We start from the raw sequence: 23,847 nt of genomic DNA, 5'->3' as shown, positions 1-23,847 counted from the left end.
TGCTCATCTCCGTCTGGTTAGTCTTAGAGCTTTGAACAAAGTCAAAAGCTGTTCTCATCAAAGGTAATCAGAACGGATGGATCTGCTTTCTGTCACTCTGAGCAGACACACGACTTACTTCTTTCACTGGAGTTCATCCTTCAGTGGTATTACAAAGTCACTACTAGGAGCTCATTAAAGACAACTCTACATTGCTGCAGCATGAGAAGCTTGTCTTGAAGTGCCATTAGAAATTGTTGAAGATTAACCATATAGAAGTAAAAGCCACTTGTACAGTTAGTCTCTGCAGCTGCACAAAGCCAACGTATCCTTATATAGTGAAAGTTTCTCTCCAAAAACTAGCAGCTGCTTTCCAGCATTTTTGCTTAATGTATATAGTTTATTACTCAGCTGACAAAAAATCTGCAGAAATCCCTCGTAAAGTTATTGTGAGGTTATGTGAAAAAACTCTTATTTAAATGTATGCAACAACTGATAGCATATTGCAGACTGGAATCGTTAAACTTTTAAATAAAAGAATTTTAAATAAAACAAGAAATTTGTCACTACACAAAATTCTTACCAAAAAACTGATTTTTGGCAAATCAGTTGCCAATATTTTGCACATAGCAAACATGTGCTCTAACTCTCTCCAGATAATGCAAAAGTGAATTTTTTGTTTCCCAGCAAAAACGGCAAAAAAGCCTGAAAGATGAAAGAAATGAAAGAACTGATTTTTTTACTAATTGTGAGAAAAAAAATGCCAAGCTCAGGTAGAATGGATGGTTAGCCTGTGTAAACTTACATTTTTCAACTTCTCCCATGGATTCTCCACTTAATTTTCAACTGAAGAACAGGAACCCCACAACATAAAGTTGCCATCATCTTTTTTATAAACGGTATTTTGTGGTGTTAGTTTTCTGCCACTCGCAACATTTTGTGAGCCAAAATGTTTTGTGTAGTTTCCTCCATCCAGAGCATCTTCTTCTTCATATTTGCTCCTTGATGCTCATTTCCATCAAGGAGTCAAAGTTACTTTGCATCTCTCAGCCCTGCCACTCAGTTTAGGAAAACAGTAATGTTTTGGTGGGTTTGCAGTTGTGCAGTACTCTTTCTGTTTTCAAACAATAAATTAAAAAGTACCTGGACTATTATATCTTCCAACAAACCTTTCCTTTAAGGGGAAAAATGTGTGACGATAAGCAGCTAAACATGATTTGATCCGTTCTGCATCGGACCCAATAACAGTGAATACCAAACATAGCATATATTTACTGTGAGCTGTCACTAATGCCGCAACACTGTCCTCCTGTATACATTACAGAATCCTCAGATCATCTCTGTAAATGGGCTTCTACTGAAACAGAAGCATTGTCACTGCAAGAAGTTTGTTTAACATCAGTGATTTAATGTCCTTGGGAAACCAGGCCAATTTTCTTCACTTAAAGCGATTAACTTCATCTGAGAAGCGCAGCATTTTGCACAGCAAAGTGGAAGCAAGAAAAGAGGCCGTCTGTGGCATGATGGCACTAAACATCCTTGAATTTTTTTCTTTTTAAAGATTTCAGAGCTGAAATTGAAAGACGAAACTTTCGAGCCCGGTGTCTGTTCAGTCTTAATGCTCTCTTCCTGTCTCACTGCATAGAGGAAGTTAAAGAGATAGGGAGATGAAAAACACATTAGCATAGACTCCCACTGCTAATAGAGGCATGCAGCACGTCAAAAATGAAAGGCAGGGCAGCAAGGGGAGGCGGATACTGTGTAGGTGTTCAAAATGAAAACATCGATTACGATTAAGACGCTTTCTACGCTTTGTTACCAGAAGAGTAAAACAAAGCAGTAAGCCGAGTCTTGTAAGAGGATGAGGAAAGGGTGGGTGGATGTGTGGGGATGGGCTATTTTGTGCAATGAAGCTAATCAGAGTCTTCCTGCGTCTCACTCAGGGACGTCTGTGGGGGCTGAAGACAGGAAAGACTCCTGTAAACTGTCTCATTCGTTGGGTGTTCCTGAGATCACGTCTCGAGCAGATGTGCTTCTTTGTTTACACTAAAACGAGCATGTGCTGTGGCTGATATGTACACCTGATGCGTCATTGTTGCATATCCATCCGCTTTGCTTTTCTGGAAATAAAGGTTACATTGCATAGATGGGGAATTGTTATGTTTTACTTTCCACGATGCATGTTCTTCGTGTTTAAACAGATCATAATATTTAGACACAGACATGGAGATGGGTGACTGCTGATATTCATAAAAGAGAGACACGAGTGAAGGTGTGAATGAGTATACGCTGTGTGCTTGAAAGCTGTGCCTGGGCTATTTTGAGATTCTCTCTGTATGATAACCACGAGTGAGGACATTTCAATGTTGTGGTGTTTGTCAAAAAATCTCGAACAAAAATATTAAAAATATACTTTGATTTTATTCAAAACAAGAAATAAACACGTTCCTATATGCTACTAGAATAAAATATCCTTATGTAATGTTTATTGTTTAGATTTTAATATAGCAATGAACGCAAAGTTTTTTTTTTTTTTTTAAATAGACAAATACTTACAGAATATTAAATGACAGAATTTGTGAATCTGTGTTGTTCTACTGACAGCTCCCACCTGAGCTACATTTGTTTACTGTCACCACAGTCCTCTTAACTTCACAATGTGTTCATCTGTTTTCTTAAAACACCAATAAAATACTTTGAGGTTGTTCTATGAGGCTCTGAATTTAAATCATTAGGATCCTGCTCCAAATAGGTGACTGAAAAATGTATTATTATAGGTTTGCTGCAGCTGTGTAAAATCAAACTTGTGTAACGCTTGATATAAACCAGGCGGTGCTGAAATCCAATGCAAGATTTTCTTTTCAGTAAAATGTCAGAGCAGTGCTGTACATAAAGAAAAATAGGCTCCACGTTTCTTTGAGTCTTCATTAGTTTAGACGATATTAAAACAGGTAATTATGACAAGCTTCCTCTGTTTACATTGTACAGTCTACAGGGTAAAGTGAATTATGCCTCAAATTAGTGATACCTAACATTTTTCAACAGCCACGAGTTAAAATGCTGAGTTTTCAGAACTGTTTCTGATATATTACAATTGAGTGACCTCAACTCTCAACAGCAACACAGATTTGGTGAGTGAGCCTGGCTTCCTGTGGGGAAAACTTCCCTGGATGGTTGAAAGGCATGCCAGAGAGTAATTTTACTAATTTTTATCAGAAAACTCATTGAAGCAAAGCTGTTCTTTCTGCGTTTCCTCATATGATTTTCACTTTTCCCCTACAACTCGCCAATCATAAATGCATGTTTTCCCCTTTCAATTGAAATAGGCCTAATTTGACTTAGCCACATTGTCAGGCACCATTAACCACTCATAATGCAATAGCTGCGTTGCCCAAGAACGCCCAAGTTGCTTTCAAACTTCTATTACATTCAGTTCGGTCTGCTCTGGCTTGTAGATAAACTGTGGTTTTGTCTTAAGATTTAATTGTGCCTCCCTTCTTCTCGGGAGGCAGAGAAACCAAAGTCAGATGCGCCTGTGGGTGAGAGAACTCCCCGCCCCGCCCTCCCTTTCCTACTTCCAGCAGAGCCGAGCGGACGCGTATTTCCCGCTGAGCCGAGCGGACGCGTACAAAAGAGGCAGCATCTTCTGTCAGCCTGAGCAGGGACCCAGGACCCCCATGGACTCCTGTTAGTGGGTTAACAATTGTCGCTTCTTGGGGGATCTTTGGTGAAAGAAAAGGAGGCTAAACAGGACCCGCGTGGTGCGCCAGGATGCTGCGGCTCAGTCAGATTTCCACTTTGACAGCAGCGGCAGTTGTTGGTGAGTAAAGACTGAAAGAGAGCGGCGGGGCGTTTTGGCTGAGTAGCTCATGAAATAATGTGACAGGTGGAAAAGATGGCACGCGGCTAACCGCGCATCTGTGCGCATGCAGCTCTGTCTCCTGTAGTGTTCTTATTGCACGCGCTCCTGTTGATAAATGCCTATGTTGCTTCAAGACTGTCCGTATATTGTCCAGGTCAGCCTCACTCACCGCAACCTTGCAAAATCTCACTTTGAATTTCTTTTGCATTTGCCATGTTAGCTTAATACAGACATACATTTGAATACGTTTTCAATTGGATTTACGTTACTATAAATAATAAAAAAAAAATCATTAATAGAAGTCAGAAGTCTCCTTTTTAAAGCAAATAAAGCATTTGTGGAATTAAGTCTGTGAAAATCCAGAAGTTTGGCAGAAAACATGGGTGAGCAAACTACCTCATCAATGCCAAGCAATCACTGAAGATGGACAAATATGACGACTGAAAACCTACCAGGATAACAGACATCTGCTTAAACTGACATAGAGAGCATTATTGAGAAAATGCAACAGTTTTCTACAAGCCATTGGACACAGCACACCTGGAAGAAGGTGCAATGGTCAGATGAGACCAAAGTTATGTTTTTTTTTTTTTTTTTTTTTTTTTTAATTCACTTGATGCTAACCATATAACCCACATCAACGTCCTGACCATGGTGAAACATGTTGGTGGCAGAACAATGCTGTGGGGAGGCTTGTTCTTCACAATGGTTCCCTCGCTTTACTTTTAAGATTTCTATTTGAAATAAAAGTTTAGAAAACCAAAACTTTTATTGCATCTCACCATTATGCACCATTAGCTACAATACAGTAAGGTTTGTGATTTTAATATTCCAAAATGTAAAAAGCAAAGCACTGTATATGAGGTGGAATACATCGAACCAAGAAACTGTATAGTGCTCAGGGTAAATGTTAGTTTATAAGACATCACAGGCCACCATCATTGGAGTAATGTCAATCAATCAAGTCACTTCAGGCTTTTAAAAAAACGTTTAAAAATTCTCCATCGCTCTTTGATCGTAGCGTGACGTGGTCGTCTTTAGAGCTTTCTCAGACTCAGGCTGCAGCATTTATAAAAGTTCCAGATCAGTATTTAAAACCAAACGTAGAGTTTCTGTTTTGAGAGGAGAGAAAAAAGAGAGCAGCAAAGCGAATAAGGACTGTTTCTTTAATTCTCAGATTCCTTTGCTTTCATGTGATACTGGCTTGTGATGGTCATTAGAGAATTGAGTTAGGAATAAATGGATAGAAGTGTGTGTCTGTGACTGTGAAGGAATCAGTTTGAGATCACATAGTGAACCATTAGTTTCACGTTCAGACTGATGTTAATTACAAAAAAAAAATTTTGTAAATTTAAATATATCCATCCTCTCCCACAGTTGTAGTTGGTACGCTTGGTGCATGTTGTCACTTTGCGATAGATTTATTTCTGCTTTTCATGTTTCATGCTGTATGTTAATAACGTCAGAAGCTTTAACAAGTTTGAACTTGGTGCACTCTGTGCACAGTGATGCATTCAGTTCACACATTTAACTTCCCTGATGCATATGGGATGTCCTGGTTTTCAGACTGCTGCTGGTTGCTTGATGCAGCTGTTCTCAGCAGGCTCATTTCTATGTTTGGGTCGATGATGAGTGCTTGATCTTCACACCTGATCTACTCGATTTAATCTAACAAAGTGTTGAAAGAGGAAACAAAATGGAGCCTCATCTTTTTTTTTCCTTTTTTTTTTAAACTGGATTGTTTGAACATTTTTTACCAAGTGAATGTACGATCAAACTAATGCAGAATAGAACAATTGAAAATTCAAGTATGTAGTATGGATAAATAATATCCATACTACAACTCCTGCAAGAATTTGAGGTAGTCCTTGCCTGTTCTTCACATCTAAATAAAGTCTTAAGGAGCATTATTACATGAGAACTAAATCCTAATAGCACAAAATCTGTCTCTACAAACTCAGTAGTGTCTCATGTTCTGTCAGCCACAGCCTTGCAGTTTGAGTACAATGTGAGCTCTTGAACTCATGTGGCTCACACTGAGGTAGAAACTGTCTGGTTTTAGGTCATACTGAGAGTATCATCTCAGGTTTTCATACACCAGAAGCCAGAGTTGTAAGCTGTTTATGGTTTAAAATTTGCTTTAACATGGTAAAAAATACTCATGTGTGACCTGACCATGTGAAAGCTGAATCTATTTCAGCAAACTGCCTCTATCACAAAGATTACACATAATGGGATGCTTGTCTTTGGGGTGAAAGAAACAGCCAAAGGATGCGTTGAAGACCATACAGAGAACAAAAATAGATGTTTTAATACAGAACTGTGGGCTTAAGAAAAAGTACAGTATGTTTAATTTCTGTTTTCAAAAATGATTTTCAAAAGAGACTTTAATCTGACAAACAAATTGTTAACCGTTCTGACCGTGGTCGGGAGACACAGGGGAGTTCTTTCTCCAGGGCCGAAGTGAAATCTACTTAGGGGTAAACTCCTTGGACATGAACCACACGGTGGCACGAAGGTGGCTGGAAGCTAACTTTTAATAGTGCCAGCTAACAGTAGAAAACTGCACAGACCTTTTCCTTAGCCGCTGCTCTGGTTGTCAGCTACGCTACAATCTACACATGCAGTCCCTTCCTCGCTCCCTCAGCATCCCAGTCCCTTTTTTAGCATCCAGCGCCCCCCTTCTGACCGGAGGATGGCTGCCACACATCTCACTGACCCACACTCAGCATACACACCACTTACTGAGCTATCATCACATACAGTCGAGGCACTTACCGCAACAAAATGTATAGAAGTGCATAGACCAATTCAATGTATAGGACTGTAGATTGTGCTTCTAACACCTGTGTAAAATAAAAAGGTCTACCAAGGTGTTTTCCAGTTTAGCTCGCCAGATGTTAAACTTTTGCTTCTGTCACAGCTTGTTTGGTTCAAACATGGAGAGAAAAGGTGAGAGGTTAGTTGAGCTCATCCAAATTTAGAAAACACAAAATTCTCTTGAGGATTGGAATGTCCCCCCCACACCCCCTCGCAGTTTCTCACATCTTGAATCTGGGAATTTGTCTTTTCCACATATATATATATATCCCAACAGTGCAGGACTTCTGCAGCAGAGGGTCAGAGAGGACGGTCATTTCACTGAAAGCTGCGCGGCCCGGAGAGGGAGTACTCCAGACATTAAAGCTTTAGATTAGATTTATGAACTTGGCGAGACTTTTTGTGAACGCAGCCATCTCAGTCATTAGCAGTATGTCTTTTTATTCACCCCCCTTCCTTCTCTTTGCAGTGACCTTATCTTTCATTTGAGTCAGCTCTCCGCCCGGGTTGCAGGGCTCTGCACTAATCTGTCTGTTGGCATCAGCAGACAGAGATTCTCTGGAAGAATGAATAATTAGGTCATGCAGTGTCAACTGGCCCAACTCTTCCAGGTTATTTAATTCATCGTCTTTAAAAGAAACTGAACATTGGTATTTATTAAAATCTCTAAACGCTCAAACTACCGCTTTTTTTCTGTTTTTTCCATTTATTTTTCCATCATGTGCACATTTAATACAGGGTTAATTCAAATTTAAAGCTTGTCTTATCTCTGCATTCTCTGGGCCTCAGAGGACAGGAAGCATTCAGCTGGTTATCAGTGAGGAATTCAATAGGCAGCGTTGGCACAGTGATATACATGTCATAGGTATCCTGAGAAAAACCATTAAGTCTGAACAGTTTTATACACTGCCTTGGGAAAGTATTCAATCACTTTTGATTTTTTTTTGTGTTACTTTAGAACTACATATTTTAGTATACTCCAATGAGATTCTGTGTGTTAGATTTAATACAAAGTAGCATGTAGTCAATAATGAAGCAAGGGAATTATTAAACAGTCCTCAAATGGTTTTACAAATAAAACTCAGAAAAGTATATCATCTATTCGCATCCAGTCCAGCCCTTGAGTCAGAACGCTACAGCAGAACCTTTTGCTGCAATTAAGTCTCTATGGCTGGATGTTTCAGATTTGTTGGAGAATGTCTTTGGACATCAGTTTTTTGGGATTTTAATCTGGACTTTGACTGAACCGTTTCATCACACACAAGTCACACCGGCTTCCTTCCTGTCTTTGGTGAAGAAAATAATCCCCAAAGTGTAATGGGGATAAAACAATCACTGTATTGTTTTATGGAGGTGGTGGTGTGTTCAGCACTTATGGCATTTTGTGTGTTTTGACACCAAAGCTCATTCGATTACAGCAGTATTTTTTGCTGGTATAGAGCTTCTCTTTGCTTTTTTCAGAAATAATTTTCTTCATCTCTCGACATTCAGAAAATGTGACTTTTTTTTTTTTTTTAAACAGCTTCTTATCCTGGCTTCTGATGAATTACTTGAGGTGTCTGTGGCAGGTGTGATATAATTGCATGTAAAACATGTAAAGCATGTAAAGGCATAAAATATATGATCACGTCTGTCTTTCACCCAACACTTTTTTTGACAGACAAAATCATCAGTGCGCTGTCGTCTGGCAGCAAAACCAACTAACAACCAGGGTGAAGAAATCTTGTGTGGGCTTGAAAAAGAAAAACAATCTTTGGTGTAATCTTTGCTAAGATGCTAAGACCAGGCCTTGCAGACTTTTTTTTTCTTTTTTCACTCGCACTGCTGTCTTATTGTGGCTTCCTATTTGGAAGAGGTGTATCGGTTGATGCATGACAACTTTATGACAATGTTTGTCCTCTTTGTGCACCACAACCGCAAGTTGTAAATAAAGCAACCACAGTCACCAATATTGTGAAAATACAGTTGCTGTGAAGAAATAAATGGTTTTGAAGTTATGTATATACATCTAAATATTTAAGAGAAATGGCAAACTTTTAGCGGTGGAAAGATGTTTCTCGGTTCTCTGCCGTTTGTTTTCAGATCTGTAGCTAAAGAAATTGGTTGACAGTTTTACTCAAGCTACTTGCTTTTATTTTTGCTTTAGATTTCAGCTCAGCTACTCTCCCTATGAAACCTGGATGTTTATGAAATCAAACATGTTTCATTCGTTCTTAGGTTACAAAGTACAATCTAAAAGTTTTTTGAAAATAAATAGCCTTTTCATCCTTAAAACTCAGGAAAAAGTTGCAGAATAATTTCATTTTATATAAGATGGACACAAAGAATAAAACAATTTGCATGTTTTCGTTCTTTTCAAAGGCTAGTCAGCGTTTTAAGTTGTTCTAAGTGATACTTATCAGGGCAGAATCACATGAAAACCCGTCTGATAATGAGCTGATTGTGGAGCATGGGTGCACGTAGAGTTGAACAATGCTGGTAAAGGGCTAATTCGGCATACAGTTCCCCTGTGTGGATAAACATATATTTACTTGATGCACTGTTAGTCTAAGGAAGATTCAAACCAATTTACTCCGAAGCTTTCAAAACCCACAAAGCCCACCCACACGACTCAGTTTCATATTCCGCTGCTTGAAAAAGGGCTACAAAGGTTCATCTGTGTCAATGTTGCCAACTCTGCGGCCTGCGCTGCATGTGGCATGCATAAAACCACCTGTGTTAAGTGATCCTAACAGTAACTTGAGGCTGACACATGATGTGCTTTAATGATAATTTTCCAGGTACCAATCAAAAGTTGTTAACATTATTTATCATGAGCCAAAATAGAGAGCTAGGGTATTATATTTTTAAAGTTAATCTTTAATAGCTTTGTTAGAATGTACACAGCATAAAGGAAATGAAGACAGGAAGCTGGAGGGATGAGTCAGAGTCATGTGGTTAAACCGCTAAGCCGCTTCTCAATATTTATTTCCATCACTGAACTGATGCCCGTTGTTTGAGGAAACATGATGATTCTGACACTTTGCTAGTTTCACGTAATCTAAACTGAAATATAGTACCAAAGTGGAGTAGTCAGTAGTGATCTGGTTTCTACTATTGGTTTAAAACCAATTTACTACTGGTAACTATCTACAGAAAAAACTGCAACGTCTTTTTTTTTTAACTCTTGTTTCTACTTCCTAAAGACATATTTCTTCTTTTTTAAATTTAGTTTTTGAGTTTTATCATGCAAGTTTGTTTGTCTGTTCATCTCTGTGTGAGATGGACCTGTTGACAGTCTTGCCTCAACTGCCTAAACTTCAGCCTTCTTGCATCCCTGAAAAGGATAAAACTCATGGAGCCTTTTCTTGCATTGCACATAGAAGTTATGACTAAATATTAATAAATAAATTTGGACCTTAATATAAATAAAACATACAGAACATACAGAAACACACAGTTGTATTCTCTGTGTGTTTCTGTTCAATCTTTCCAAAACTGTATCATTATGTCCACATGTTCAATAGGATGAACAGTTGATGTATCCATTATGTTTTTCTACCTGATTTCATGATCTTGTCAGCATCCTCACTATATCTAGTTTGTTTTTAGTTAAAAATAGTCTGCTTCCTTCCATAGAGATTCAGATCAATTTTTTACATCAGACTGAGATAACCCAAGTAAATACCAAAAGCTGTTTCCAAATGATGGTTATCTTTTCAGGGAGAAAAGCTATTGCAACCACATTTTTGGCTCAACTAAGGCACAAACAGGATGGATTACCGCCTGATCTGCAGATCAACTACAGCTCATAAGTATATAACCACAACCATTGATTACCCTTAGGGGGATCTACTTTCTCACAAAGAGCAAAGTTGCTTCAGAAAGTATTTTTCAATATGGCTGCAGTGAGGATCACATGACGTTTTGGTGACGTTCTTAGACATAAAGCCTTCATTGAAATAGACATTTTATTTTCTTTGTGCTTCTGTCATGTTTCAAGTTTCAATATGAATCCATCTGCAGAGGCCAGTTTTAGCAGCAAGATGCATAATTTTTCTCAGTTATATTCTTTAAAGCCTGATATTCCACATTCAACTGTTTTGCATTTGATGATATTAAGGGAGTGAGAACGTTACTGATTGTATTTAGGTTATCTTAAATAAAATGTTTTGAAGACTAAGCTTCCTATAAGCAGCTTTTAAATCCCAACACAAACCAACAATCCCCCCACTGATGACTAAAGTGACTGATATCTGGAATACATGAGGAAAACACCCGTGATGATGCAGCGTGACACTTTTGTCTCATCTTGCAAAGGTCTTGGCCTGCAAATGGGGCCAAGCTGGACACAGGTACGTACACACCAACACACACTGAACACATAAGGCTGTGCGTGTGTTTTCACGCTTCAGCGCCAATCATCACTTCTCGTCCGGGTGTTACAAATTCAATAAGTTCAGGAGCATCCTCTTAACCCCTTTGAGCACTGGCTTAATTGTTCCCACATTGGCACATCCACAAAAAAAAATTCTTCAAAACATTCAATTGTCGGATGAAAGGAACTGCGTTACGACTTTCAGAATCCGAGCAGCAAAGGGAATCTGTTATTTCCAGGAATTGGTGCCTATCTGTCCAGTTGTGCCACCACACAAAGCGTTAGTGCTGAGTTATTCCTCAGTCACAAGACCTTTGGCACTGCACAGTTGTTGTTGTTAGGAATCAGGAGCAAAGCGGAGGTATGCAGGGTGCAGGAGAGTGGGGGGCAGGAGACACACAGAGGCAAAGGGAGCACAGAGGGTTCTAGGTTGGGAAAATTGCTGCTGTGGGCGAGACGATGGCGAGCCACAGAGGAGGTCCATTATGAAGAATTTTGTAGTGGGAGGAGATTTCTTTATTGTTAGTGTTGACAAAACCATGGACGTGAAGAAATTAAAGAGAAAAACGCCACACCACTGCTTCTGTTCAAAGCCAAAAGAGTGCATGGGATGTATTCTTATCTCTGCAGCTTTTTCCTTGGGGTTTGGTCAAAATTCTCACTAACAAGTAGTGGTACATACATTTCCGAAGAAGGAGTGTTTCAGTCTGTCGATAAACTCTTCGTGTTTCCCAGCATTGATGCTAATTGTTGGGACTGTTGTCGGGAGTGATGCAGTTTGTGGGAGTTTTTTCTTTGTTCAACAGGATTCACGTCTGAAGTAATATCCTTTTCTGTTTTCTCTTGCATGTCCAAACGAGGACCTTATCCCCTTTTGCCAGAATAAACACACAAGTGGTGTGTTGTTTTTTTTCCACAGACTTTGCACACATTATTCCCATGGGGATTCTCAGTACCTGCTAGGTGTTGATAGCCTTAGATCCTAGATATATGTGCTTGTGAGACTTTCTGCAGCCAGATCAGCTCTGCATCTGTGCGCCAGGCCTATTTCGCCCTCCACCCCTTTATTTTTCACTCCCATGCCAGCAGTGGTCCGGAGCTATCCATCAAACTGGCATTGTACGAGGGGGATTCGGCGTCTGCTGGGAGTACTACGTTCACTTCACTCCTCCAACAAGAGGAGGGTTATGACTACACTGGTTATGATGATCACCTTCAAAACATAATTTTAAATGGCATTTGTTTTAAAGAAATGTCTAAATTTAGGTGAGGTTTCACTCAGACACAAGATCAAATGATGGTAAAAGTTTAGTTCATCTGAAGGAGATGAGAAGAATAAAACTATTCTTCATGACATCATATACATAATGTAGTTGTATAAACATTGAGTGGATTTGGACAGGTAGCATGAGGAACAAAACACTCAGCTCCTCCAGATATTATTAGGTGTAGTTAAAATACTTACTCTTATGCACATTTCTATGATAAATTCTGCTGAGTTGCATGCCACGCCCTTTTGATACCAAAATCCCAGCTGCATACTCTGAAAGCATAACACTGACTTGTATTGTGTGAATGACTGAAGTTATCCATAAACGTTTATTTGAAATTGCATTGTTGTTGTCGAATGATAATCTGAACAGGGTTTAAAAAAATTATGTTATTAGTTAAAAAGCAGCTTTTCTCAGGAAATGTGTGTAACAAAGTTTGATATAATAAATGAAATGGACATGACTCATTTTTAATTTTCCTGCTCTTAACCAAAATATCAGACAGGAAGCAGACTCCTTTTTGTCAGTGCTAATGGACATTTAGATGTCAGTAGTGGTCAGTTCAAAACCCCTGCAGTGTGGGAAGTGAGAACTTCATTTCAACTTTATTATTAAAAATACCTTAAATATAACACAAATAAACTGAGCTGCACAATCCAAATAGATTGTTGTAATTTTTGTTTTTTAAATGAAACAATAATAAACTTAAGTAATATTGCAAGACCTAATAATTCCAGGCTGATTTCCTCTCTCATTTTCCTCACAAGACATCAAGATTGTTTTGATGCTTATTGATTCTGGAAGGAGCTTGGTCTTTGACCCTTGTCGGTGTGTATTCTTAGCTTGACACAACCCTGAAGTGTGCTTTCTTCCAGCCGCTCCATCAGCTTCAATTTGTTTTGCTCAGCAGATTCAGCCTAGAGTACATACAGTGTGTCTGCTGGAGGAATATGGTTAGGAGATTTCCAGGCACCCCTATGTTATTGGAGGAAGAGATTCTTGCTGGGATGAAAGCTTTGACAGCCGTCGGGGGGGGAGTGATGTAATCTTGTTGGGCTGCGTGTTTTCTGCACCAGTGAGAAAACAGAGCTCCAGAGAGTACATCTGGAAGTTTCACAGAGTGTAATCTGACACCGCCAGGCATGTTCAATCAATATAGGAAGGGACGCAAACATGGAAGATGAAGAGATGGATGGTGAGGAGGGAAGAGCAAAAATGAATGAAAAGAAGGAAAAAGTGAATGGATGATGATGTTGGGGAACAGAGGGAGGGACAAATGGATTAATGATTGGATGGAGGAGAGGAAACAGCCTGAGGAGGTTGATGCCAATGATTCAAGCCATGGCAGAAAACTGACTGGAGGGCCACCTGTGATTTTAGTCCAAGCTGAAATACCTCGGTAACAGTTTGCTGCCTACACAGACGATCAAGGTATAAAAAGTATCTGATGTCCTTACTGAGTATTTTTGGGATGGACGGCCAAAATTTGACCACATTTTAAAAAAATCTTCCAATCCTATGCATGCTAACGCATTAAAAGCTGCAGACTGTACAAATTGATCATTTCAGCATTGGGATTTTTGTTTAAGTAATTAAAGCAGACACAACTTACTCTGACTTAATCACAGTTGTGTATAGATTTCTTCATCTTTTGCTTTTTGTTACACTAACATATTTCAAAATATTCTATCAATAACAACTACAAAAAACTCTGGGGAAAAGGCATTATATACTGAATATTGGAATGTTACACATTTTGTGCTTATTATTGTACCTTACCTTAAGCCTTTTAAAAGGTTAAAACAAAGATTGTTTTTGTTTTAAGCAATGGAAAGGTGTGGAATAGGAGTCATCCTTCAGCTACCTGACTGGCACAGCAATATGTAGGAGAGGGGCAGCACTGCCATGCTTTGTTCTCCATGCAGACTGAGGACACTGAGACCACCTTATGCTTTCTCTGAGAACTTCAAGCCTCAGGAAATTGGTTTAAATTTTAGTATCGTTGACTTTTTAAAACCTCAGTATACTTAACCACCCAGTAACCATCTTGTTCTAAATTATTGGCATAATATTGCCATATGCAGTCTTTTCAGCCCTTCATTTTGCCCTTTAAACCAACTCCGTCATTGGTTAAGCGGAACAATGCCTCTATTTGTATCATTGCTTAACAGAAAATTGTGGAAACTTGACAACCAATAAAAGTCAGACTTAACAAGCCCTGTGAAAAGGGCAGAGAATGAAGGATTAGGAGTGATGCAATGTTGTTCCTGGATGCCTATTGTGTAAAAACACAAGCAGCACCAACTTTTTGTCTCCGGTAATGGTTTTCTGCTGTGTAGGAGCATGGAGAACCTTACAGAGCTGCTGCTGCTGCTGCTGCTTCCGCTCACACTGTCATCTTGGGTTATTTATTCCGTCCGCCTCTGCTTGGAGACATTTACACTGAAATTCTGAAGAATTCAGCCCCCTGTTTCCAAGCGCATAGAAAGACATGAACACACCCACATTCATAACCCCTCATGTCCACTGCACACCCACACACTGTCAGTTTGCCAGGATGCAGAGTCTGAGCTGACGTCCAAAGGAGAAAATGAAGTCACTATGAGGAGATCAAAATCCTCTGAAACTCAGCATAATTATTCCCAAAGCAATTACACCAGAAAGTATTAATAGAATCGCTGAAAAGAAAACAACAACAAAAGAACATAAGGAAACTGTGTACAGGAGAAGCACTTGGGAAAGCATGAGAACAAAGATAACCAGGGGAGAACCAATAAAGATAAAAGAATAGAGGAGGAAATCTGGAACATATTTCAGTTTCATAAGTTTCATGGCTCGAAGCTGCCCCTGGTCATGCCAGATGTCTGTCTCCTGCCAGGGCGTCTGTTGTTAAATGCCAGCAGATGGTGCAGAGAAGTTCCAGCTCCCACCCAAACCCCTTCTGACCTTATTCCTTGTCAGAGTGTCCAAAATGTTCAGTCAGTCTTATGTCTTCCTTGAACATTGTTCTATTTGTGAGCTATTATAAATGGTTCCCCTTTGTAATTACAAACCACTTAGCTGCGTTAGATCATGTTACTCACACCTTCTTTACCACAACCTCATTGAGGATGAGTTTCAGGGTCCTTGATGACTCTGTTTTCCAAAGGTGCTGATTTGGTAAGCTGTAAAAGCTGTTAATAGCTGGTTAGATGCACTACAAATGAGCAGGTGCCAGTTAGATGTGTTGTTTTTTTTTACTGTAGCTGACTCAGGCTTTGAAGCCTACAGGTGCAGAGCTGGGTGACTTTTATGACTGGTGGGAAGTCTAAGAGACCAACAGGTGCTGACCAGTTCTGACCACGTGACCATGTCTGTGAAGCTTTAAAGAACAACAACACTGTTTAGTGCTCGAGTGGAGTTACCTTTGGCTGTAGAAACAGGGTGGTCTGCAGAACAAGATGTTTTTGTTGAAACCTTGGCTTAAAGCAGAACCCTTGTTACACATTTTGTTTTTCCCCGCTGAGCAAGAACAAGACTTTAAGGCAAATAAACAATCCAAAGATTATTGTTCTGGCTCCTTAAATGCCTTTAACCTCATTACTTGCTATGACTTCTGGCAGAAATAAATTGATAAATGGGCTTTGAATTGTGTTTAGCTACGGCAGAAATGTTACACCAACGTTTCTGCCTCTTCAGGCTGGTGGATCAATTGACTCCTTTTTCAGTTCAACTGTTAGTAATTGATATATACTTAATCTACACACAGTGAGCACAGTGATGTTTAGTTAAATGTTCTAAAGTCATAATAATTGTCAGTCAATAAAGTGTTTTTGTATAGTAGATTTCAGCAGCAAGGCTGTTCAATGTGCTTTACGCAATTAAAACTTTGTTCCATCATATTGCTTTGAAATCTTGTTTCTGTCAGCTAATTTGTGTGATTGCGGTCAGACACTTTATTTTTTCTTCTAAATGTTTTTTTTTCCTCCATTAAAAAAATCTGTTACATTTTCCGAGAGGTTCTAATAAAAGATGTTGTGATATCCAACCTGTGACCATCAGATGCCAACAAATTTAAAATAAAATATAATTCAAAATAAAAAAAATTCAGAGTGTGGCTAAAGTAGTTCTGGGCAAAATATTCTCCAAAAACAATTGGAACTTTGATTTTTCCTGAAACCGTTTCTCATTTCCTTTCAGCCAATCTTCACAGTGGAAGATCAGCTGATGGTGAACATAATGTAAAGTTGATGTAGAAAAAGAAAGAAAAAAACAAAACAATATCTCAGCTGTTGTAGTGGTTACTAGCACAGAAAGCGACAATGGGTATTCCCAAATTTGGCCTGTGTTTGTTTATAATAATCTTGGAGGCCCAATCAATATTGAAACATCACTTACAGAATTTAAAAAAAACAACAATATTTTCTGTAGTGACTTCAGAATTACTACTTTCTTTAAAATAATTAGTGCAAGACAAGCAGAAAGGCCATGTTGGTGTGGACAGGGCATTTTTATGTACATCTATTGTCTGAGTTGCACAGTGAGTTAGCTCTTGCATTGCATATTTTGATGCAGGCCTAGCTCAATCTGACAAAAGATTCATGTAAGTCAAAGACCATATTTGTGTTGCTATTTCATCCAAAGCGCCTCACACTACCATCGGTTATCCAAACACACACACATACACGCACCCACACACACATTTACACATATGCTGAAGGTGACAAGCAGCTTAAAATATTTTCTTTCCTCTTTTCTGTTGTCAGCATGTTGAGCTTTAGATCCTCTGTGCAGCTGCTTGATGCTCTGCTGTGGTGCAATCAAAACTGAGCTTATGTGCACAACAAACCAGTTTTTCAGCCCTTGAGACGTAGGACTATAGTTTGTGCAGACTTGCATCTCAGAAACAGATCCTGCCCTAAAGGGTAAAAATTTAGAGCTTCTTTTTGACATGTTGTAACTTTCACCTAATTTACATTTAGTGTACATCAGACGTTTTCTCGGAAATTGAGAGTTGAATTATTTTTCCTACGAAATTGCTCGATTTAAATGGCAAAAGCCATTTTGCTTCAAGACTGAGTTAAAAGAAAGAATAATGACACCATTTATGAACACGCTCATTAAACACATTCTTCTGTAATCATCCTGTTTAGCACATTAGCAAGTTTACATATAAGTACAAATGGAAATTACTGCTATATTGTAGCTTTGCTAGTGACATAAAGTACAAAAAACAATTAGATAAAGGGACATTTTTCCTCAGATCAAAACTGTTGTTTTCTCAAAAGAATTACAAGACAAGTTGCAATTGTCTAACAAGTTGGCCAGGTGTGGTTAGTATGGGACTCACACAGTTCAAGTTTGGGACTCATAAGCTTAAGTATGATATCTATAGTCCAGAAATATCAGCAACTTTATATGTATATTACTATGTTTTAAAAAAAATGTTGGTTCTTCATGTTTTTAGCCAAATTCTGAGACAATTTCCATTTTCAAACAGAAAAGCTCCCTTGTTGATTTCTTGGGCAGAGTTTGGAACTGCTCTCACCAAAAGATGGTTTTAATTTAATTGGACATAGTGAGGTGGTACCAAGGACAACAAAATGAAAATGACAGGCACCTAAAGTGTGCCAGGGGACAGAGGACATTTTTCCGTAATTTACTTTTCAGGACAGCTCTCCTGTGATTTGCACTTGAGCTCAGTGCTCAAAATGAAAAAAAAAAAAAGACCTGACTGGCCTGGAGCCATTTTAAATCAGCTAAATTAGCCATGTATCTTGCACTATCCATGTGTGTGCCATGGACGTGTGCCTTGAGAGTTTAGGGGATCTCTGTAATTAAATTAATAGGGTCAGGAAATGGATCTCTGGGACAGAGTCACAGAGGAAGAACAGAAAGGATGGAGAGTGGAAACTGTGGAGATAATTCATTCTGGCAGAGATTCCTTCATGTAAAAACTTGGATTGGGGAAGATACAATAGTATCTGAAATCTTTGTCATTGAGATCGATACGTTATTTTTTAAAACTTTTCTGTTTGAATGAGGAAGCCATAACACCAGAATTGCATATAATTTTAGGACCCTAAGTGACCTTGAACTATGCTCTGCATTCTTGCATATGATCTTTTCATTTGTCTTTTTCTTTTTCAATTGAAGTATGAAGTGCACTATGTCCTTTCACTATAATTTAAAACAATGATCAGAATGAATTACCTGTCACATTTGTCCAGGAAATTCACAAAAAACGTTTTATTTGATATTAATGGATCACCATTAAATTTCACTCACTATTATAAATATGATGGGGCATAATAGATATTGAAATGAATGAAGATTAGTAGATATCCTTAAGCATTAACATGAGCCCAGTTTCACCACATTTAAAACAAACTACAGCTTCAGGGCCTCCTTGCTGTTGAGGATAATTCATGTTAGCACAATAACTATCATTCCTAAAAGACAAATAGAATAGAATTACCCTTTATTGTCCCACACCTTCTGTGTAATGGGAACAAAGTGACAGCCTATACATTCACACAAAGATAAAAATTTCAAATATATGTTAAGAATATCATACTTTACAGTAAGGGCAAAATTTTAAGAGGAGATATGGTGCGGTTATTACAAATGGCATACACCGATCCAATAGACTGCTGATTGTTTGGGCAATAAAGCTCAGGCGTGTAAAATACAACTGTTGTTAAACTGCAGTCTGAAGCGTTTATGAACCTCAGGGTCTTTGTTTTCTGCAGATAATGTGGGTTTGTTGGTGTTTTTCAACCGGAGCTATCAGTGTCCAACAGAGTGGGTTGTATTCGAGAGTGAATTTGTGAACTGCGGTTGCTTTTGGAGGTTTTCCACCACATTTCATAGGTCTGCTCAGAGACCTATTCTCCTGGAGGAACTATATTTCCACTTTTGCCTGGAAATGCCTTGGGAGCCAACAAAATGTGCGTGAGAGAGAGAATCACAGCTTCTTTGACCCTGTGGCCAGGATGAACCTTAATGTGTTGTTTTCTTTCTTGTTATCTGTAAAAAAGATTTATTTTCTTCTTAGAGTTTTTGCTAATTTTGTTCAGATCAGAGCAGTGAATCAACTGGCAAACGGCCACCATCATCACGCTTCAAACTGCTGAAAGATCTATAATTACACTGATCCAGACATTAGATCATACTTTTCTGCAGCTTTTGTGTCAAACGCATGAACAAAGGATCCCCATCAAAAGACAAACAGCAGCTTGTGTTTGTGTCTCCGTGTATGTGGTCCGTCTTCTGCTTGTAATCCCCTTGTTCTTCCGCGTCGTGCTGCTTCTTCACAAGTCTCAGAATTAAATCAATTATCCTGCTGGAATTCACTGGCACAGTGAGCATAAAGAGTGTCATTGTAGCAGAGGCCCAAAGAAACATGGGGGAATTAATATAGCGTCTCTGTGATATGTTCAGACGGAGCCAGACAGAGAAGAGGGCAGAGAAGAAGTCATTGTCCCGCACGTCCGCCTGAACTCTGACCAACGTGCTTCGCTCTGGTGTATGAAATTCCTCCAACCTCCTCCAGAATGACTGAATGTGGGCATTAGCATGAATGTGTGTGTGTTGGGTTTATCTGTGTGGCTCTTGTCTCATAATTTCTTGGCTGCCATGTCTGAATGACGACAGCGTTTGACATTTGAATTTAGAATTTCTCCAACATAGATGTCTTGTTTATTTTTCATTTCCGAGTCGCATCTTTAGTGATTTAGAGACATGTCCTGTGAATGTTTATGACTGTCTGAAAGGAAAAAAGAAACAAGAAAACAACTCATGTGTACTTCTCCTCTTTCTAGATTTCACTGGAGAGCTCAGCAGTAGACTAAAATAACTAATTATGTCCTTCAGCTGTAAACGGTCTTATTACATCTGACCTTTTGTCTTCCCTTTTTTTTTTTTGTCCTTGCAGTGCTGCTGACATGTGTGTTGTCCTTCAACGTGGATCAGAAGAATGCTATGTCCTTCAGCGGACCTCTGGATGACATGTTTGGCTACACTGTCCAGCAGTTTGAGAACAGTGAGGGGAAATGGTGAGCTTCATTTTTGATAGTCTTTACTTCTGTCCAGGATAGCTTCACTGTTCAGTCAAAATCAACATGCAAGTCTGGATATCTTAATCTCCTTGTTATTATTATTATAATTTTCTCATGAAACACATTAAATGATGACAATGCTTTTTTTTAACAGTACTTAAAAAGACCAGTAGCACTTTATTTGAAGACTGACATGACACTATCACAAACATTACCTTACACCTCTCATGAAAATGAAGGAGTCTTTGTCATGTAGTGTTGTTTGGTAATTACACTTTTAATGCAAAGTTGCTTTAAAAATTGCATTAAAAGTCCATTAAAAGTGCCAACTTTGCATTAAAGTGTCATTATTTAGCAAATAATTTGAAAGTTGGCACTTTTAATAGGCTTTTAATGCATCTTTTGAGCATCTTTGCATTAAAAATGTCATTATTTACCAATATATTTCATTTCACCAGTCATAAACATTCATAAAGAGTCCTTCATGTTTATGACAGGTGTTATGACATATTTATGAAGGTGTCATATCGGTCTTATGCACATCCCTTCAAATAAAGTGTTACTAGAAGACCTTTAAATTCCTCCGTAAATTTTAATAAAGCAATTAATTATAGAAACCGCCAAAGTAGGAGAGAGCGAACAACATGGTGAGATTATAATAGATTACTGAGGCCTTCAAAAAGAAGGTTCCAGGAGTTTATGATTCTAATTAGGGATTTAAGGAGATCTCAAAAGAATTTGAAATCAGCCATTTAAATATGTGGCAATTGGAGGACGTTCAAAACAGCCAACAAGCCCAGGTCTGGCCAGTGAATTAGCACTGAAAGTAAACTGCAAGATGATAAAATCTCACAAAGACTGAATGTTGCTAATAAATAAAACTAATGCAAGCACTGTTGAGGTGGAAATTATTTATTCGGGTGAGCGCTTACAAAACCTGCGAACAGGTCAGAGTAAAAGTAGTTTCAGAGTCGATGCGTTGCTTTTATACCAAGAAAAAAGGATCATAAACATATGAGAGACAGTCTGGCTCCCCGCTGCAGAAAACAACATCTCCAGGACAGCTAACCTTGTGTGTGTATCTGAGACCGGTTCATTCGGTGAAAGTTCAGAAGCTTTAAAACCAAAACACAACGTGACGTGACTATCAGATTAATAAAGCCATCAGATATTAGCCTGTAATAAAATCTGTCACCACAACAAGAAGGCCACATGAGGTTTGGAGGTCTGAAGCGATTGACTGTGCAGAAAGTTGGTGACCTCAGAGCACCATGTGTCCCAGATCATGTAATTTTATACAGTGGTGGCCTTGGAAGTGATTGGAACACCTGGATTTATTTATCTGATAGGTGACCCAATATTTTTTTGTAAAATATTTATTTAAAAAAGAAGATTGAATGCAATTATCGCAAAATGCTTTGTAGAGTTGCCTGACTAAAGTTCAAGGTGTTCTGATGTAGCCTATTTGATGAGATTTGTTTTATTGTGAAAAAAAGTTTTTTTTTTTTTGTTTTTGTTTTTTTGTGTGTGTGTGGCTCTATTTTTTCCACTTTACAGTCACATTAGATGCTGCAGCAAAATAAAATAACATTTTAAGCCCACTTTGCCCTTCCATAGTTGCAAAGTGCGAGAAGTTAGTATTAAACTCCAAATACATGTCCTGAAATCCACTGAAGAGATGGCGTTAATAGTTTGTTTAATGTACTCTAAAAGGTATTTCTTTGAATCATACTCATTGTTAGAGGAACTATTGATACTGATCAATAATAACTTTACAAAAAATTAAAAAAAGGACATTGATCATTAGTAAGACTAAGACAAAAATGACTTATTTTTATATTATTTCACCTTTAAACTACTGTTTCAGGAGTTAGTCCTTTTTTTTTTTCTTCTCGTAGAAAATATATTGAATCTGTAATAAATTAATGGCAGGGTACAGCAGTTCTGATGGTCCTAATTATCCCTGTTGCTCTGTTATTGTTCCATAATCTTGAGAAATTATTTATTTTGAGTAACTGAAGGGGATCTGTGCAAAAAATGCTCAGGCAGAGCATTTTATTTCACCAGGGTAATTCCCTAATTTAATTTATTTAAATTCCGAAATGCCTAAGGACATAAAATACTCTCATTAACGTGCAAAAATAAGTGAGAGGGAGCACAACAGCCGCTGCTGTAATAGGGATTCTTGCCTTTATTGACTAAAACCATAAATTACTCAGTATATTCAGTATATTTACAGGCTGGGCCTTCCAACCAGCCTGTAAATACACTGAAACCAAACATTCCTGACTGCCTGCTGCATTAACTTGTGAACACACTTCTAAAGCCTTGTTAATACTCATTAGTGTGTTTGGTTTTGGTTCCTTCTTTCTATATCTCATCTTTAGTTACACCAGGCTTTACTGGTTCAAGTTGCTTCTTTCCAACCTTTTGCAAAGCCACATTTGATCTCAGATTAGTCGTACCTGGTTCTGTTGCACAACATGGAGCCCAATAAAGCTCATGTGATACAAGTTACTCTAATTCACTCCCTGCTAATCGGTGGAGTAAACTGTGACTGAAACCATTTTATTTCGGGAAGAGAATCAGTCAAAGTCCCAGTGAAAAGAAAATGAACCCTGAAAGAAAAAAAACAGGGGTGAAGAAGCCAGAGTGCAGACGTGAACGACGCTGGATGGATGATTGAGACGAGAACTGCAGACTTTGTGTTTAAACAAACTTCACAATCACATGGTGATTTAGCACAAATATTGCCACGACTGGCAGGCGACTAACTAGCTTCAGATGTAGCCACCAGTTCTCCACCCTCGATGGTGTTGAAAACTAAAACATCCACACAAATGCAGCATGACGGGGCGTGATCGTAATTCAGTGCGCTGCATCTTTGGTTTGCCATGAGTTTCATATTGCTCACGGGTGTTGCAATAAATCTTAGGAATATGTTGCATTGCTATTGAGTCAACCAAAAAAAATGCTGCAAGAAAGTTTCAGGAACACTTTTTATTTTCTTGTTCCTGCAGAAATTTGATGTCGGCAAATAACCCAAAGCTGACCCAAAAGATTGTTTGAAACACTTTTCATGTCAACATTGTTCACTCGACATGTGCTAACAGCTGGACTTAAAGAATACCTGCGGAGTGGCGTAAAACATTGAGTCGTGGTGTTTCTCACAAGCAGCTGATGGCAGTCTGAGTCCCTTGTTGTTGTGCTTCGTTGCACGTTTTAAATGACCCCATTAGAGCGGAGGAATGTTAATAAGCCTAAGTGTTCAGAGGAAGGCAGATGACCGCCTGTTTTTAGCATCAGTTTACTGACGGGGTGGCAGGATTTTGTGTAACACACGCACACACGAATCGTTGACACAGCTGGGCACCCTGACCTTAAATAGCAGAAACAGGCACTCGGAAAGAGCAGCACTGCTCCGTCCAGCAAACAGCTGCAACATTTTAACTGAATTTAGTGATGTAAAAACTAAATGGAATGATTATTTTTTTATTTTATTATTTAATGTGATAATAC

At 38.6% G+C, this 23,847-nt stretch overlaps 1 protein-coding gene across 1 annotated transcript in view; it reads left to right on the top strand.

Annotated features, from left to right (window-relative positions):
• The first annotated feature begins 3,555 nt into the window (after nucleotides 1-3,555).
• itga1 (integrin, alpha 1) overlaps nucleotides 3,556-23,847 on the top strand; it is a 45,496-nt gene continuing 25,204 nt past the window's right edge. Inside the window, exons 1-2 of the mRNA XM_044144042.1 lie at nucleotides 3,556-3,799; nucleotides 20,205-20,325. Of these exons, the coding sequence (XP_043999977.1) occupies nucleotides 3,751-3,799; nucleotides 20,205-20,325 (170 nt within the window). The 5' untranslated portion in view covers nucleotides 3,556-3,750. The remainder of the gene's footprint in view (nucleotides 3,800-20,204; nucleotides 20,326-23,847) is intronic.

Source organism: Gambusia affinis, linkage group LG17, assembly GCF_019740435.1.
Source record: "Gambusia affinis linkage group LG17, SWU_Gaff_1.0, whole genome shotgun sequence".
Classification (NCBI taxonomy): Eukaryota; Metazoa; Chordata; class Actinopteri; order Cyprinodontiformes; family Poeciliidae; genus Gambusia; species Gambusia affinis.
Note: the sequence above shows the minus strand (reverse complement) of the source record. Positions and strands in the feature narration are given on the sequence as shown.